This window comes from Stenella coeruleoalba (genome assembly GCF_951394435.1).
Source record: "Stenella coeruleoalba genome assembly, chromosome: 2".
NCBI lineage: Eukaryota > Metazoa > Chordata > Mammalia > Artiodactyla > Delphinidae > Stenella > Stenella coeruleoalba.
The window spans coordinates 135345923-135363574 of NC_137147.1; the positions used below are offsets into that span (position 1 = coordinate 135345923).

The 17652-nt window shown below is 39.0% G+C and overlaps 1 protein-coding gene across 2 annotated transcripts in view; it reads right to left on the reverse strand.

Annotated features, from left to right (window-relative positions):
- Positions 1-15743, reverse strand: part of BBS4 (Bardet-Biedl syndrome 4) — a 72934-nt gene extending 57191 nt beyond the window's left edge. The window contains exons 1-2 of one of the 2 annotated variants that reach the window (XM_079907526.1): positions 14294-15743; positions 2282-2333 (exon numbers count right to left, since the gene is read on the reverse strand). In XM_079907526.1, coding sequence (XP_079763652.1) covers positions 2282-2333; positions 14294-14317 — 76 coding nt within the window. In that variant the 5' untranslated portion in view covers positions 14318-15743. The remainder of the gene's footprint in view (positions 1-2281; positions 2334-14293) is intronic. The other variant, XM_079907528.1, reaches the window with a different exon arrangement.
- Between the last annotated feature and the right edge of the window lie 1909 nt (positions 15744-17652).

The window sequence follows — 17652 nt, forward strand, 5'->3', positions numbered from 1 at the left end:
GGAAGCCTGAAATCTAGGGCAGGATAAGAATGGGTTATACCCTTGACATTTTACATGCCTGTGTCACCACCTTGCACAATTCCAAAGGCATCATTTATATTGAAGTCTTTGTGTTCTACACGAATCATACCCCTGGCACTGTGCAATATAGTGGTATTGCAAATGTGTAAAATGGTTTACCAAAAGGCAATGCAACCTTGAGTTGGACTAACGGAAATGAAAGATCCAGATGAACAGATTTTATTTTCCAGACATTACACTTGGCCCTGTTCACACAATACCTGGAATATTCTACCTAGTCCTGAACTCCAATACTTCCAAGAGGGCTAACGAATTTCACTACAGAACCAAAGTAATAATGGCAAAAGAGTTCTAAACATTTTACATGAAAGGAGTTGAAGAAACTGGAAATGTTTAACCTTCAGAAGGAAGGACCTATGGAGTATACAATATAATTATATGCCTTTATTTTCTATGCCCTGAAGACTGTCAATTCCCTGAGGGCAGAATCCATGCCCTATTTATCTGTGTATTGCAAATACCTATCACTGGTCCTGGAACCCACTAAGTACTCACATGTATGAGGGGTTCAAGAACAGGAAAAACTAAACTTTAATACTAGAAGTCAGTGGTTGCTCTGCAGTGGGGAAGGGAGAAAGAAATGATAGGAAAGGGCATTACGGCACTGTTACATTTTACAGCATCTTGTCAAATGTACCCCTTCTCCCCAGAGCTGTAAAGTTTTTATCTCATTAGCTTGAATTGGGCATGGGCCAGTTCTTGATTGGTGTATACTAATTACAACTCTCCTGGACTGGGAGTCAACTGAACCACAGGGTTTGACCCTGGAGGAATTATGGAAAGAACACTGGAGAGATGATTACAATACCCACAAGCCCCACCACCGGACTAGCCAATTCACTCTGGTGATGAAATGAAATGACAGATACCACAGCAAGATGATTCTCATGTTCAGAAATGGCGTTTAAATTATTAACGATGATGTTAGACATCGGCAGAATTCATCCAAATTTCACAAATAATCTAAATTGTACATGTACTGCTCTTTACAGTGTTTTCCTAAAAAACTCTTTGAAAGTATATTCCTGAAAGTTAATATTTTCCAACAACTTGTATTATAATTTCAAAGTGTAACTGAAATGCCCCAAATAAACACTTTATTGACAAAATCAACTTTAAAACTCTTAGCATACAACAGGAAAACACATGCTGCCAAAGGGCATATAGCCTGGTGCTCAGGTATGCAAACAAAAGCAACACACAGGACCCTGGGCAAGTCACTCCCCTTCCATGGTTTCCTCATCTAGCAAATAATAAACAAATGAATAAATAATAAAACAGATGGTCTCTCCTGCTAAACAAAAAGTTCAGGTATTTTCCAATGCCTGGCAAGTAGCTAGGACATCCAGTCCTTTAGACATGGAAGAACATCCAGTATAGTCACTGACAACTTGATGCAAACCCTCCTAAGACTTCATAGGTTAACAAACGAAGAAATCCTATTCCTCGACATAAAATATATATATCTCTATTGGATTTTATTTATTTAAAAAAATTTTTTTTGGCTGCACCGCACAGCATCAGTTCCCCAATCAGGAATCGAACCCAGGTCCCCGGCAGTGAAAACACTGAGTCCTAACCACTGGACTGCCAGGGAATTATGGCTGTATCATATTTTTAAAGGCAGTTCTTTACAGTATAGGTCCTCACCTAGTTAGGCTTCCCAGACTCAATTTTTATAAAACCTCACACTTATTTAACATATGTATATATGAGATTATTTGAGGCCCGATATGTACTATAGGAACTTTAGAGTGGTTTTTCCACAAGTAGAAAATTAGTACACATTTATATAATAATAAAACCCCATTTAAACATATTTACAGGTAGGGACTTCCCTGGTGGCACAGTGGATAACACTTCACGCTCCCAATGCAGGGGCCCTGGTTCCATCCCTGGTCATGGAACTAGATCCCACATACATGCCGCGACTAAGAGTTCGCATGCCACAACTAAGGAGCCCATCTGCCGCAGCTAAGACTCAGCATAATGAAATAAATAAATAAACATATTTATAGGTAAAATCAATCCCGTAATATCTAACAACTTCACAAAATAAAAGCTAGATATGGGAGAACATTCAGACTACTGCTTTTCCCAACAATCATATTTGTAAAAGCTCTAGTGGATACAGGATAGAAGAATCAATAAGACGGAGAAATTGTGCAAATATACACACAAAATGAAATTATATACAGACCTTTTTTCAGCCGGGGTTTTAGAGATTCAGCAGATGCAGGAAACTGAGTTCTCTGAAATGAAAGAAGTCTGTTAAAACACCACCATAAATCTTGCTAGCTTAAAGAAGCATTAAAATAACAATCATCAATAGCTCTCCAATCATGCAAATAATCCATTACCTGCATACATGTACAAAGAATTATTTTGAATATAGTTTAAAAAACAAATGTCAGGTCATACTTGTGCTGTCCAAACTATTAATAATGTATAATTCATATTTATAATATGTAATTACTTACAGTATATACTTATTTTAATTATAATGCATGATATAATGTATACAAATTAATGTCAACATATTAGTATTATACTTAATGCTATACTTCTTAGCAGCCAACCAAAAAAGTGATAATTCTGATAAGAGGAAGCTTATGAGGTCATCTACACAGAGATGCTCTAGCACTCAGTTCTAGGAGGGAGTATTTTAAAAGGGTCATTATTTAATATTATAGATACTATACTGTACTATAACTTCACAGAAAATCTTCAAATGAATTTGTCTTTTATTTACCTCCCATGTTATATATGATAAGGTATGATATAAGCAAAAATAATGGCTGAACATTTCCAGAAGTATACGAGACACACTAATCTTTAGATTCTGGATGCTCAACCAATTCTAAGCAAGTTAAATGAAAATAAATCCACACTTTAGATACATCATAGGGACATGCACAGGGACAATAATAAGTTCTTAAAAATAACCAAAGAAAAATAATATCACCAGATTACCTGCAACGAAAGGACAGTTAGATTGACAGCTGACTTCTCAACAATTAAAAATGGAAGATAATATCATATGACATTATCAGAATAACTATCCCCAAGAGTAAAGTACTAAGTAAAACGAATATTAACCTAGACATGAGATCACCAAACTATGGCTCACAGGTCAGATACAGCCTGTTTATGTGGTCCACAAGCTAAGAATAATTTTTATATTTTTCATGGTTAAGAAAAATTTTAACAATATTTTATAACACATGAAAATTATATAAAATTCAAACTTCAGTGTCTACAACCAAAATTTTATCACAACAGTCACACTCACGTGTTTACATGTTGCCTATAGTTGCTTCCGCTCTACAAATGCAGAGTTGATTTACTTGTGACAGATAATATATGGCCCATGAAGCTCAAACTATTTACTATTGGCCCCTTAAAAAACAGTTTGCCAACCCCCAATCTGAACTCTTACACGAATCAAAACTAACGTTCACGAACAATAGCAAATTTTAAGAGGCTTTCAGACAAATAAAATTTGACTTTTTAGAATCCCTAAATAAACTTTTAATGGACATATTTACATTAGGAGAAAGGAAAACAACCCCAGAAGGAAGGAGTGGAACAAGCAAAGGAATTGGTAAAATATGGACATATATTATAAGCATCTACTTACTGAATAAAACAAAGTATAATTTGTGGTGCTGAACTGAGAAACACAAAAACTAAAAAACTGAACGGCATGAATTGGCAGAAAGCAAAGGGTAACAAAACATTCGATGATCCCTGTATTATTCAGGTTTACGTTTGAACTTTAAGTTAAATATCTATTATTTTTAAGAATCTGGATACTCACTTAAGGAAGATTAAAGTAAGAAAAGAAGAAAAAAATGAAATTCTCTAGTTAAAAGGCAGATTATCAGAATGGATTTTTTTTTAATCTAGATATATGCTATCTGTATGCAGATATCAGAATGCAGAGAAAGCTCTGACCCTCTGAAGATGCTGGGCTGGCAGGTTCATGCTGCTGATTAGCAGGTGTGTTAACAAGCTTTCTAGAACCTATCTGGGGTGAGGAAGAGGGCTCTGGGGAAAAAAAGACTTCTAATGTTAAGAATAGCTAAGGAACTTCCCTGGTGGCACAGTGGTTAAGAATCCACCTGCCAATGCAGGGGACACAGGTTTGATCCCTGGTCCGGGAAGAGCCCACATGCCACGGAGGAACTAAGCCCGTGAGCCACAACTACTGAGCCTGCGCTCTAGAACCCTCGAGTCACAACTACTGAAGCCCGCATGCCTAGAGCCCGTACTCTGCAACAAGAGAAGCCACCGCAATAAGAAGCCCACACACCACAACGAAGAGTAGCCCCCGCTCTCCATGGCTAGAAAAAGCCTGTGTGCAGCAACACAGACCCAACGCATCCAAAAATAAATAAATAAATGAATAAATGTATTAACCAAAAAAATCTGGGTACTCACTTAAGGAAGATTAAAGTAAGAAAAGAAGGAGAAAAAATGAAATTCTCTGGTTGAAAGATTATAAGAATGGATTTTTTTTAAATCTAGATATGTGCTATCTGTATAAAGAAACATCTAAAACATACGGTCAAAGGAAAACAAAGTAAAAGGATGAGAACAGATACAGCAGGAAAACAGAAGCAAAAAGAAAAAGTAGCAGTATTAGCACTGAGACAAAATAGACTTCAAGAAAAAAACCTTCATCAGGAAAATGAAAACAAATTAAAATAGACTGAATATTAAAATGGAAAGAGCAAATTTTAAAAACTTTAAAAAATACACTATACATAGAGAATCCTAAAGATGCTACCAGAAAACTACTAGAGCTAATCAATGAATTTGGTAAAGTAGCAAGATACAAAATTAATGCACAGAAATCTCTTGCACTCCCACACACTAATGATGAAAAATCTGAAAGAGAAGTTAAGGAAACACTCCCATTTACCACTGCAACAAAAAGAATAAAATACCTAGGAATAAATCTACCTAAGGAGACAAAAGACCTGTATGCAGATAACTATAAGACACTGATGAAAGAAATTAAAGATAATACCAACAGATGGAGAGATATACCATGTTCTTGGATTGGAAGAATCAACATAGTGAAAATGACTAAACTACCCAAAGCAATCTACAGATTCAATGCAATCCTTAACAAACCACCAATGGCATTTTTCACAGAACTAGAACAAAAAATTTCAATTTGGGGCTTCCCTGGTGGCGCAGTGGTTGAGAGTCCGCCTGCCGATGCAGGGAACATGGGTTCGTGCCCCAGTCCGGGAAGATCCCACATGCCGCGGAGCGCCTGGGCCCATGAGCCATGGCCGCTGAGCCTGCGCATCTGGAGCCGGGAGAGGCCACAACAGTGAGAGGCCCACGTACCGTATAAAAAAAAATTTCACAATTTGTATAGAAACACAAAAGACCCCGAATAGCCAAAGCAATCTTGAGAAAGAAAAAAGGAGCTGGAGGAATCAGACTCCTGGGCTTCAGACTATACTACAAAGCTACAGTAATCAAGACTGTATGGTACTAGCACAAAAATAGAAATATAGATCAATGGAACAGGACAGAAAGCCCAGAGATAAACCCACGCACATATGGTCACCTTATTTTTGATAAAGGAGGCAAGAATATAAAATGGAGAAAAGACAGTCTCTTCAATAAGTGGTGCTGAGAAACTGGACAACTACATGTAAAAGAATGAAATTAGAACACTCCCTAACACCATACACAAAAATAAACTCAAAATGGATTAAAGACCTAAATATAAGGCCAGACACTATAAAACTCTTAAAGGAAAACATAGGCAGAACACTCTATGACATAAATCACACAAAGATCCTTTTTGACTCACCTCCTAGAGAAATGGAAATAAAAACAAAAATAAACAAATGGGACCTAATGAAACTTAAAAGCTTTTGCACAGCAAAGGAAACCTTAAGCAAGACGAAAAGACAACCCTCAGAATGGGAGAAAATATTTGCAAACGAAGCAACTGACAAAGGATTAATCTCTAAAATATACAAGCAGCTCATGCACATCAATATCAAAAAAACAAACGACCCAATCCAAAAATGCGCAGAAGACCTAAACAGACATTTCTCCAAAGAAGATATACAGATTGCCAACAAACACATGAAAGGATGCTCAACATCACTAATCATTATAGAAATGCAAATCAAAACTACAATGAGGAATCACTTCACACCAGTCAGAATGGCCATCATCAAAAAATCTACAAACAATAAATGCTGGAGAGGGTGTGGAGAAAAGGGAACCCTCTTGCACTGTTGGTGGGAATGTAAACTGATACAGCCACTATGGAGAACAGTATGAAGGTTCCTTAAAAAACTAAAAACAGAACTACCATACAGCATATCCCACTACTGGGCATATACCCTAAGAAAACCATAATTCAAAAAGAGGCACGTACCACAATGTTCATTGCAGCACTATTTACAATCGCCAGGACATGGAAGCAACCTAAGTGTGCATCGACAGATGAATGGATAAAGAAGATGTGGCACATATATACAATGGAATATTACTCAGCCATAAAAAGAAACAAAATTGAGTTATTTGTAGTAAGGTGGATGGACTTAGAGTCTGTCATACAGAGTGCAGTAAGTCAGAAAGAGAAAAACAAATACCGTATACTAACACATATATATGGAATCTAAAAAAGAAAAAAAAATGTTTCTGAAGAACATAGGGTCAGGACAGGAATAAAGACACAGATGTATAGAATGGACCTGAGAACACAGGGAGGGGGAAGGGTAAGCTGGGACGAAGTGAGAGAGTGGCATGGACATATATACACTACCAAATGTAAAATAGCTAATGCGAAGCAGCCACATAGCACAGGGATATCAGCTCGGTGCTTTGTGACCACCTAGAGGGGTGGGGTAGGGAGGGTGGGAGGGAGACGCAAGAGGGAGGAGATATGGGGATATATGTATATGTATAGCTGATTCACTTTGTTGTAAAGCAGAAACTAACACACCATTGTAAAGCAATTATACTTCAATAAAGATGTTAAAAAATACATAAGGTAGGGAAGGATTACTTCCAACAAGATATAAAAGCACAAACCAATTAAGAAAAGATCTAAACATTCAACTACATTAAAATTAATAACTTCTGGGGACTTCCCTGGCAGTCCAGTGGTTAGGACTTGGTGCTTTCACTGCCAGTGTCCCTGGGTTCAACCCCTGGTTGGGGAACTAAGACCCCATAAGCTGCGCAGCTCAGCCAAAATAATAATAATAATAATAATAATAATAACTTCTGTTCCAAAGAAGAAATAAAGACAGAAGACTAAGAGAAGATATTTGCAATACAAAACAAAACCAAAAAATGACAAAGAATTAACAGCCCACAACTATAAATAACTATAAATCAATAAGAAAAACAAATAATGAGGTAGAAAAATAAGCAAAACATAAGAACCAGGCATTGCACAGAAAAGGAAATGGAAACAACCAGTGATGCTCTGCCTAATTACTAATCAGGGAAATGTAAATTACTATCACATTAAGACCTCATTTCATATCCACCATGTTGACAAAATTTAAAGCTATATCAAGGAGCAACAGGAGCTGGTGGTAGAAGCATAAATTGTTACAATCACCGCAGAACCTCCCATAAGTTATAAAGTTGAAGATGTACGTAGCCCAGAAACCAGCAATCCACTTCGAGGAATACCCTGGGGAAATTCTTAGATCAGGAGACATATATGAGTGTTCATAGCCAGGTCTGAGATACTCTTACTCCTTAAATTTTGCACCCTAAGCGCTTCAGTTGCCTTACCCTAGTCCTGGCCCTGTTCATAGCAGCATTCTTTTTTTTAAATTAAAAACCAGAAGGAAAAAAAAAGTTGAACTTACAGAAACAGAGAGTAGAAAAGTGCTTGCCAGGGTTAAGGATGAATGTGGTCTAAGGATCTAATGTATAACATGGTGACTATAGTTGATAACATTGTACTGTATATTTGAAATTTAAGAATATAGAATTTAACTGTTCTCACACACAAAATAGTTATACATGTGAGGTGATGAGTGTATTTAATTAACTCAGTGGTGGGAATCCTTTCACTGTGTGTGTGTTTATAAAATCCTCATGTTGTACACTAACTTTATTTGTCAATTATACCTCGCTAAAGCTGGAAAAAAATCAGAAATAACTCAAATCTCTATCTAATAGAATGGACATATTGTAGCATTTCCCTATAATGAGATACTTCACAGCATTAAAAAATGAAAAAAACAAAACATTAATTTTTTTAAATCAATACATTGTTTAAGGGTATTAAGTATGATAAAAGCTATAAAGAAAACCAAAAGAGGGACTTCCCTGGTGGCCCAGTGGGTAAGACTCTGCACTTACAATGCAGGGTGCCCAGGTTCGATCCCTGGTTGGGGAACTAGATCCCACACACATGCTGCAACTAAGAAGTACGCATGCCACAATGAAGATCCCGCATGCCACAACTAAGACCCGGTGCAGCCAAAAAATAATAATAAATAAATAAATGAATAAAATTTTTTTTTGCGGTATGCGGGCCTCTCACTGCTGTGGCCTCTCCCGTTGCGGAGCACAGGCTCCGGATGCGCAGGCTCAGCAGCCATGGCTCACGGGTCCAGCTGCTCCGCGGCATGTGGGATCCTCCCAGACCGGGGCAAGAACCCGCGTCCCCTGCATTGGCAGGCGGACTCGCAACCACTGCACCACCAGGGAAGCCCTGAATAAAAAATTTTTTAAAAAGAAAACCAAAAGAATAATTAACATAAAATTGAGGAAAGAGATCATTTTTGACGGAGGAGGAAAATGAGGTAGGGGAGACATTTAGGTTTCAAAGGTTTTTTTGTTTTGTGTTTTTTATGTATTTATTTATTTTTGGCTGCATTGGGTCTTCATTGCTGTGTGCAGGCTTTCTCTAGTTGCGGTGAGTGGGGACTACTCTTTGTTGCGGTGCCCGGGCTTCTCACTGCAGTGGCTTCTCTGGTTGCGAAGCACGTGCTCTAGGCACGCGGGCTTCAGTAGTTGTGGCTTGCGGGCTCTAGAGTGCAGGCTCAGTAGTTGTGGCGCACAGGCTTAGTTGCTCTGCGGCATGTGGGATCTTCCTGGACCAGGGCTCAAACCCATGTCCCCTGCACTGGCAGGTGGATTCTTAACCACTGTGCCACCAGGTAAGCCCCAAAGTTATTTTTAATGACTCATTTCTTAACATGTGAGGTAGGAACACAAGTTTTCATTATAGAGTTGATGCTTGAACAACAGGGGTTTGAACCTTGAAGGTCCACTTATATACGGATTTTATTCAATAGTAAATACTACAGTGCTACATATTCCAAGGTTGGTTGAATCCACAGATGCAAGGGAACTGGGGATAGGGAGGGCCACTGTAAGTTTTACTTAGATTTTCAACTGTGCAGAGGATCAGTGCCCTTAATCCCCATGTTGTTCCTAGGTCAACAGCATTGTTCTTTAAAACTTACAAATAACCTTTTATTCATTCTTTTAGAAGTATGATATATTTCATAGCAACCAAAAAATCCTCAAAATAAAAGAGAATACATAATTTGTTCTTTTAGCTATTTTATTACCTTGATTTAACATATACAGAAATCTTAATAATAAAAGAAATAACCCATTTTTAAATGGGCAAAAGATCTGTAGAGACACTTCAAAGAGATATAGATGCATAAGCACATTAAAAAATATTGAATATCATTATTCATTAGGGAGATACAAATTAAAATCACAATAACCACTACTACACATCCACTAGAATGGCTAAAATCAAAAAGACTGACAATACCAAGTGATGACAAGGGTGTGGAAAAACTGAATCCCTCATACACTGCTCATGGGAATGTAAAACGGTAGAGTATAGCCACTTTAGAAAACAGTTTAGCAGGTTTTTTTTAAAAACATAAATTTACCATACAACCCAGCAATTACTCTCCTAGAGAAATGAAAACATATGCATGCAAAGATTTGCATGCCAGTAACAATAGTGACATTATTCAAATAACCAAAAACAGGAAACAATTCAAATGTCCATCAGTTTGTGGATAAACAAAATGTGTATGTTCATATAGTGGAATTCCATATAGTGGAATTCTGCTTAGAAATAAAAAGTTACAAACTACTGCTAAATACAACAATATGAATGAACCTTAAAACACATACTAAGTGATTCCATTACATGAAACTGTAGAAAAGGCAAAACTACGCAGACAGAAAGCAGATCAGCCATGGGCTGGGGTTAGGATTAGAGATTGGCTGCAAGTGGTTACAAGGGAACTTTCTGGACTGACAGACAGATGTAACTGGATCATGGTGACAATTGTTCAACTATAAAAATTTACTAAAGCTGACCAAACTGCATACTTAAAATAGGTAAATTTTATGGTATGTGTATTATACCTCAACAAAGCTGTTTTTTCTAATATTTATTTATTTATTTGGCTGCACCAGGTCTTAGTTGTGGCATGTGGGATTTTCGTTGCTGCATGCGGGATCTTCAGTTGCAGCAAGTAGAATCTTTTAGCTATGGCATGCGGGATCTAGTTCCCTTATCAGGGATCCAACCTGGGCCCCCTGCATTGCAAGCGCAGAGTCTTAGCCACTGGACCACCAAGGAAGTCCCTCAGCTATTTTTATAATGCAAAAGAACCCTTTTTTTTTTTTTAATCTAACTGGGATTTTTTTTTTACTTTGGGGAAAAGTAAGAATCTTAAAGGGTCAAAAAGCATTTTCATGAGTCAGCAATGCTTTCTTCTGCACAAAGCAGAATTAAAATAAATTATAATTTTTTGATGAGTCTCTTTCTCAAAAGATCTTCCAGGACATTCTGAGATACAAAGGATTCTATTAGCCCACTCAATCTCATTCATAACTGGGATATATATAGAATAAGTTCTTTACTTTTTTTGGTTCTTTCATTTTTAAGTATTCTGTGATGATTTATTCATCTAACAAATATCCATGTAGCACTTGATATGTGCTAGGCACTATATCTGAGCCAAATCAACTAGTGCAGTAGTAATTTTTGCTTTCTGTTCTGAAAGGTTTAATCTTTTAATTTACAGGAAGATTGATGGGTATTTATACAAATACACCAAAAAATTGTAATTAGGGAGTTATAAAAATGTTTATAAGTATAAAGCATAGAAACCAGAATTATTTGCTTGTTTTTTTAAGATCTCTAAACTATTTATTACATATTCTTAAATAAAACATAAATATCAGTCCCTAGTTTTCCTAAGGAATAGGTAATAATCCTCAGTAGTTTGGTAGCATATTAGAATTTCTGTGTGTCCCACCTTGAACTAGTTTTACTCCATTTTGTTGGGATGTCTCCTAGTCTCAAGGCCTTTGCTGCAGAATTCTTAGATTTTTACTTATGAATTTGTTCAAAATTCTCTGAGTTTTAAGTCTTTTAGTCTTCTCTCATCCACATCTATGTATATCCATATATATAGATCTACATGTTTTTCCTTTGTGTCACAAACAGATAACAAAATATACCCTTGTTAAAAACAAGACAACAGGCCCAACATGGAATCATATTTGCTAAGCCTCATGTCACCAAACGGAGACTTAATTACAGTTTCAGCTCTCCCAGAAATGGAATTTTAAACCAGTCAATCAGGAGTCATCTGATCAGCCCTAGTTATATAAAATGACTGATAAACCTCTGCTAACCCCTAAAGGAAAGTGACCTTGCAATAACCAAGGCACTTTTTGTCTGTAACTTCCTTGTTCCTGCTCCTTGTTGCCTATAAAAGTATTCTATTTTGTACAGCTCCTCAGAGCTCCTTTCTATCTGCTAGACTGGATGCTGACTGATTTGTGAATCACTGAATAAAGCCAAGTTGAACTTTCTTTTTTTTAACACCCCACTCCACAACTAGCTTTTATTTAAATGTAAACCATGGAAATCTCTCCACATCGACGTATATAGTTCTAACATTCTTTTTAATGGCTGCATACTATTCCTCAGTGTGGGCATATCAGAAGTCATCCATTACCCTACTAATGGGCATTCACTTTGTTTCCAGCTTTTTGCCATTATAAACAGTACTGCAATGAGTACCTTGGACTGGGTGCTTATGTTTTGCTTTTATTTCAATGGGATACAGGTCTAGGAGTGGCACTGCGAAGTCCTTTTAATTCTATTACAAGATGCCATATCACTTCCAAAAAGAATAAATTTCAAATTTCCATGCAGTGGTAACCTGAAAGATGAGTTACTATAAATATAACACTGCTAGCATTAAACTTGATAATAATGGAAATGATTTGTTAACTTGCAGCTGAAGTGCTAAAGTCATATCAAAAAAAAAAGCTGGACTTCGCTGGTGGCACGGTTATTAAGAACCCGCCTGTTAGGCTTCCCTGGTGGCACAGTGGTTAAGAATCCGCCTGTCAATGCAGGGTATACGGGTTCGAGCCCTGGTCCGGGAAGATCCGACATGCCGCGGAGCAACTAAGCCCTTGCGCCACAACTACTGAGCCTGCGCTCTAGAGCTCGCGAGCCACAACTATTGAGCCTGCGTGCCACAACTACTGAAGCCCGCACGCCTAGAACCCATGCTCCGCAACGAGAAGCCACTGCAATGACAAGCCCGTGCAACAAAACGAAGAGTAGCCCCCGCTCACCGCAACTAGAGAAAGCCTGCGTGCAGCAACAAAGACCCAACACAGCCAAAAATAAATAAAAAAAAAAAAAAAAAAAAAAAGAAGAATCCACCTGCCAATGCAGGGGACACGGGTTCGATCCCTGGTCCAGGAAGATCCCACATGCCGCGAAGCAACTAAGACCGTGCGCCACAACTACTGAGCCTGTGCCCTAGAGCCCATGAGCCACAACTACTGAAACCCACGGGCTCAGAGCACGAGCTCCGCAACAAGAGAAGCCACCACAATGAGAAGCCCGCACACCGCAAGGATGTGTAGACCCTGCTCACCGCAACTAGAGAAAGCCTGCATGCAGCAATGAAGACCCAACGCAGCCAAAAATAAATTTTAAAAAAGAACAAAAACGTCATCCTCTTTAATACACTACCAGGGATTCAAAAGTATAGAACAATTCTGCCATCACGTTCCTATTCCGTTCATGAACACCTACCTATACCTGCAGTGAGGACTAGAGGATAAGCTATATTTGCAACAATGTCATGTTACCCTTATACCTTACATTTAAGACTATGTAGCTGAAGTATTTTCTTTAGTATGTTTTCAATGTCTAAACTCTAGAAACATTAATCATGCTTTTAATTTTTTTTAATTCGTAGCTTAAAAACTTTGCTTTGGGCCTCCTCCTGGTCTGTATTCAGAGTTTTCTAATTACACTATAATAATTTGATTTCGCTGCAAATGAAGAGAGACTAGAAAAAACAAACAGGCCCCCTGACAAGGTAATACTGGCCTTGCTCCCTAGCAGCCAAAACTAAGTTATAAAACAGTCTGTTAAAGGCTGCTATTTTGTCTCCTAAGTTTTCCAGGGGGGTTTTCAAAGGGCAATAAATCCCGAATAAATAACTAAAGTCATTCTAATAAACGCGCAGAACATGCTCTGAAATTCAATATTAAAACAAGGTAGACACGGTTTCACACTTGGAAATTTATAGAAATTAGATCCAATTATGAATTTACGCCTCAAAATTAACTACTACTGGGTCATCCCGAATTCACCTGAGTTACTCTGTATTAGCAGTTCTGTGGAGTTTAAATCAACAACTAACTCAGGCCAGGTGAATTCCTAAACTTGCGAAAACATGCTCTCGCCCCATCCGCAGAAGGTACTGACGCTGAAAGCTTCCAGGATTTGTCTCATTCAATGCCTAATCCAGGGGATTAACAGAAACTGACTCTGCACGGGCGGTAGTGCTTTCTTTCCAAACCTCATGAGACAGAAAACACGGAGCTAGGGAAAGAGCCATTTCCGATGAAAATATCCTAGAGCACCCCAAGAAATACCCCAGTCCTAGCACAGGCCCAGAGCTGCAAAGAACTCAGCAGGGCCCCAGACGGAGCAGTTCCCGGGAGTCGAACCGTGTTGCCCCGGCCACCCCGAGGCGCTCCAGCCCCGGCCACGCATTTCCCCAGCGGCAGCTGCGTGGGACACAGGCCTACCGCCAGCCCCCCTCTCCGCTCCGCCCGGCCCTGCCCAACCCCGCCTGGCAGCCGGGACACCAAGCAGAACCTCAACGCTCACCATCTCGAGTCTTTGCTCAGCCATCTTTGCTCCGCCCGCCGCTGCGAGGCCGGAAGTCGGCGGTTTCCCAAAAAACCAGGCAAACGGAAGTCGTAGGATTGGGGAAGTGGGGAGGGGCCTGAGTAGGGAAAGAAGTAGATCGCCGAGCGGAAAGCTTTGCCTGGGAGGGGAGGGTCTTCTGGAAGCGGGGAAAGGGTTGGGTGCTTTCCTGCGGTCCACTTGGCTCTAAAGGAGCCGGTGAGGGAATGCGCAGCCAGTCGTCCCCTTTATCCCGGCCAGCCCCTACCGCCCTACACCTTTGTGTGGACGCTGCTTGAGAAACCCCCAACAGCGCTGGGTGGAGTGGCCAGCCACAACTGGGACGGCGGCGCGCCCTCCCGTCGCCTGGCCCTGCTCTGCTTTGATGCCACCCAGCATTTATTTCCAGCGTCTTTCCGGAGTCCCGGCCCCCAAACCCAAACCCTACGGCGGAGAACCTCATTCTCGCCTTACATAAAAATTCCCTGTTTCTCGGCTGTTTGTCCAACTAAGGTATTAACCGCCTCATCAGCCTCCCACTTCTGTTTACGCTAGAGTTTGCAAATCCGCTGCTGGTGGGCTGCATTTGAAGGCAGTCTTGTTTTGACTGGAAATACTTAAAAACCAGGAGATCTCGCAAGAAAGCCAGAAATCCGGCCTCGGAATAAATAAATATCCGACAATGGGCCTGCATTCCTGCTTGGCGGTAAAATAGATCTGAAAACAGCTGCTACTGTAGTTAGGCATTTGTTGGCCTTTTTGCCACAGTCCTCTCTTCCCAGCACACTTCAGCCGTTTTTACATTACCTTTCTAGCCCCTGCTGTGGTGAATTAAATGCTCAGTCTTTCCACTGGGTGATCGTGGAAATACGTGGGCTTTCGAGTCAAACATGAGTTCCGTATGTGACTACTGCATGACGTGAGCCAGTCATTTCTTTGAGCTTCATTCATTCCAGTACCAGGAGCTATGCGACGAGCGAAATACGCGGGATCCCTGACCTTCGAGTGTAGCGAGGAAGTCACACATTAAATAACGTAAGCAAAGTTTATGAAGAAACAGTTCACTAAAGAAGAAATACAAATGCCTCTTGAACATACGAAAATATAACTTTGCAAGGAAGAGAAAACATGCAAATTAAAGTTTCCAAGAGATATTTTCCACCTCTTACATTGTCAGAGAACAAAAATTTTCATTGAGTTGTGAGTAAACATGCATTCTTCATCTGTGGCTAGAGGGAATGTGAACTGGTACAACCTCCATTGACAGCAGTTTGGAAATTACTACCCAAATTTAAAATGCACATAACCTTTAACTTCTTTATTTTAATTCTAGGAATATATTCTATAGGTATAAATGTGGAAAATGACTTTAAATACAAAGTTATTCAATGCAGCATTGTTCGTAATAACCAAAGCCTGAAAACAACCTAAATGCCCAATAATTAAGGTTAAAGAAATAATGATAAGCCCATACTGTATGGTACATGAAAAAGAAACCATTTACATAGCGATATAGAAGAATTGCCAAGATATATTAACAGGTAAAAACAAAGTGCAGAAAAATGTACATAGGATCTGTGTTAATAAGAGAAGGCAAAAATAAAGATGAAACTTATGTACATAATTGCTTATATACTCCAAATCTCTGAAAGGATATTCAAAATGCTAAAAGTAGTTACTTGTAAGGAAGAAAACTGGGTAGCAGAGGGACGGGGAAGGGAAGAAACTCTATACCCTGTTACAATTTGAATTTTGTATGAAATGGATGTATTACCTATTCCAATAACAGAGAAAATTAAAAGAACAACATAACTATATAATTAGAATTGTGATAAATGCTGAGGAAAAATACAGAGTAGTAAAAGCAAATAATAACAGGGAGATCCAATCTAGACTTGTTTGGACAGGGAAGTTTCCCTGGGTAAGATATGTTTAAAATGAGACCTAAAGGATAAGGCATTAGCTTGGGGAAGGGGGATGAGGAAGTGGGCAGGCTGGGGAAAAATTCTAAGGCAAAGGAAAAGCTTGTGCAAAGGCCCTGAGGATGGAAGAAGCTTGGCCAGTTTGCAGCACAGAAAGACCAGCATGGCTGGAAAGAGGAAGGGGAAAAGAGTTGGTTGCAATAGGTGGAGAGGTAGGAGAGACTAGTGGTGCAGATCCACAGAGGCCATGCGAGGGATTTTATTCTAAGGACATTGGAAAGGCACTAGAGAGTTTTGGGCAAGGAGTGACATAGTCAAAATTAACATTTAATTCATGTTAAATGGATTAATGTGTTCATGTTAGCTAATGAGTGGAGAATGAATTGAGTGGGGGACAAGAATTGATAACCTAGGGGTGACTAAAAGGATACTGCAGATGAAATGATAAAACAGTTCACTTGGACTAGTGATGGGAAAAGGAGAAAAAGTGAATGGATTCTCACGAATTTTAGGAGGTAAAACAAATTTCCTAAGGTATAGAATTGGATATGGGAGAATGAAGGAAAGGGATATAGATGTCACAGAAAGATTACTACATTTCTAACTTTAAAAGCAACTGAGTGAATAGTATAGTCAGTTACTGAGATGGGGAGCCTTAGGGAAGATGATGTTGGTAGAAAGCTCATGAGCATACTTCCTAATATATAAAATCTCCCTGAAAGGGGTCCTGTGAGAAGTAAATGACATTTCTTGTGCCTATGTTATTAAATAAGTAGAAGCCATTATTATATGCTTAAAAATCTCTCCTTTGACCCCAGATCTTAGAAAAAAGAGCACTTTCTGTGCAAGGGTCTTTTTCATGAGAAAGCACGTTGGTTTCTCAGATGTCAACAACCAAACTTAATGTGCTAATTAGGTAGGTAATTAGAAAAAAATCTCAAAAAACATAACATCTTCACAGGAAGATCCCAGAATCACATAGATAATATTTCTTGTATAAGTTTCTTGTATAAGACTTCTTGTATAAGTCTTCATTCCCCTTAGAAAACCTCCTTGGATGTAATCTTGTTTATCAGGATCATTCAAGTCATATAGCTGGGTAAGACATTCCAAAGAAAATGGTATTTATCTTTTTTACCCCATGGTGGGGGCTGAGGAGGCAAGAGAGCAATCTGACATCAGTAACTTTTTAACATCCCCAATATATGTATAAAGAAGGAATTACAGTTGAGTTTCTACGTCTTAAATATTTTAATATGTCACTCCTACTCTGGTAGGGTCTATAGCCAGCTTTGTTCTGACGCCACCTGCCAGGCAACTCTCCAGCACCTCATGAGTCTCTTGCAGTATCCAGTCTTCCCCAAACCCATACCACCAACTGCTGAGAGCCCAGCCAACACCTTGAGAAACACTGTGAAT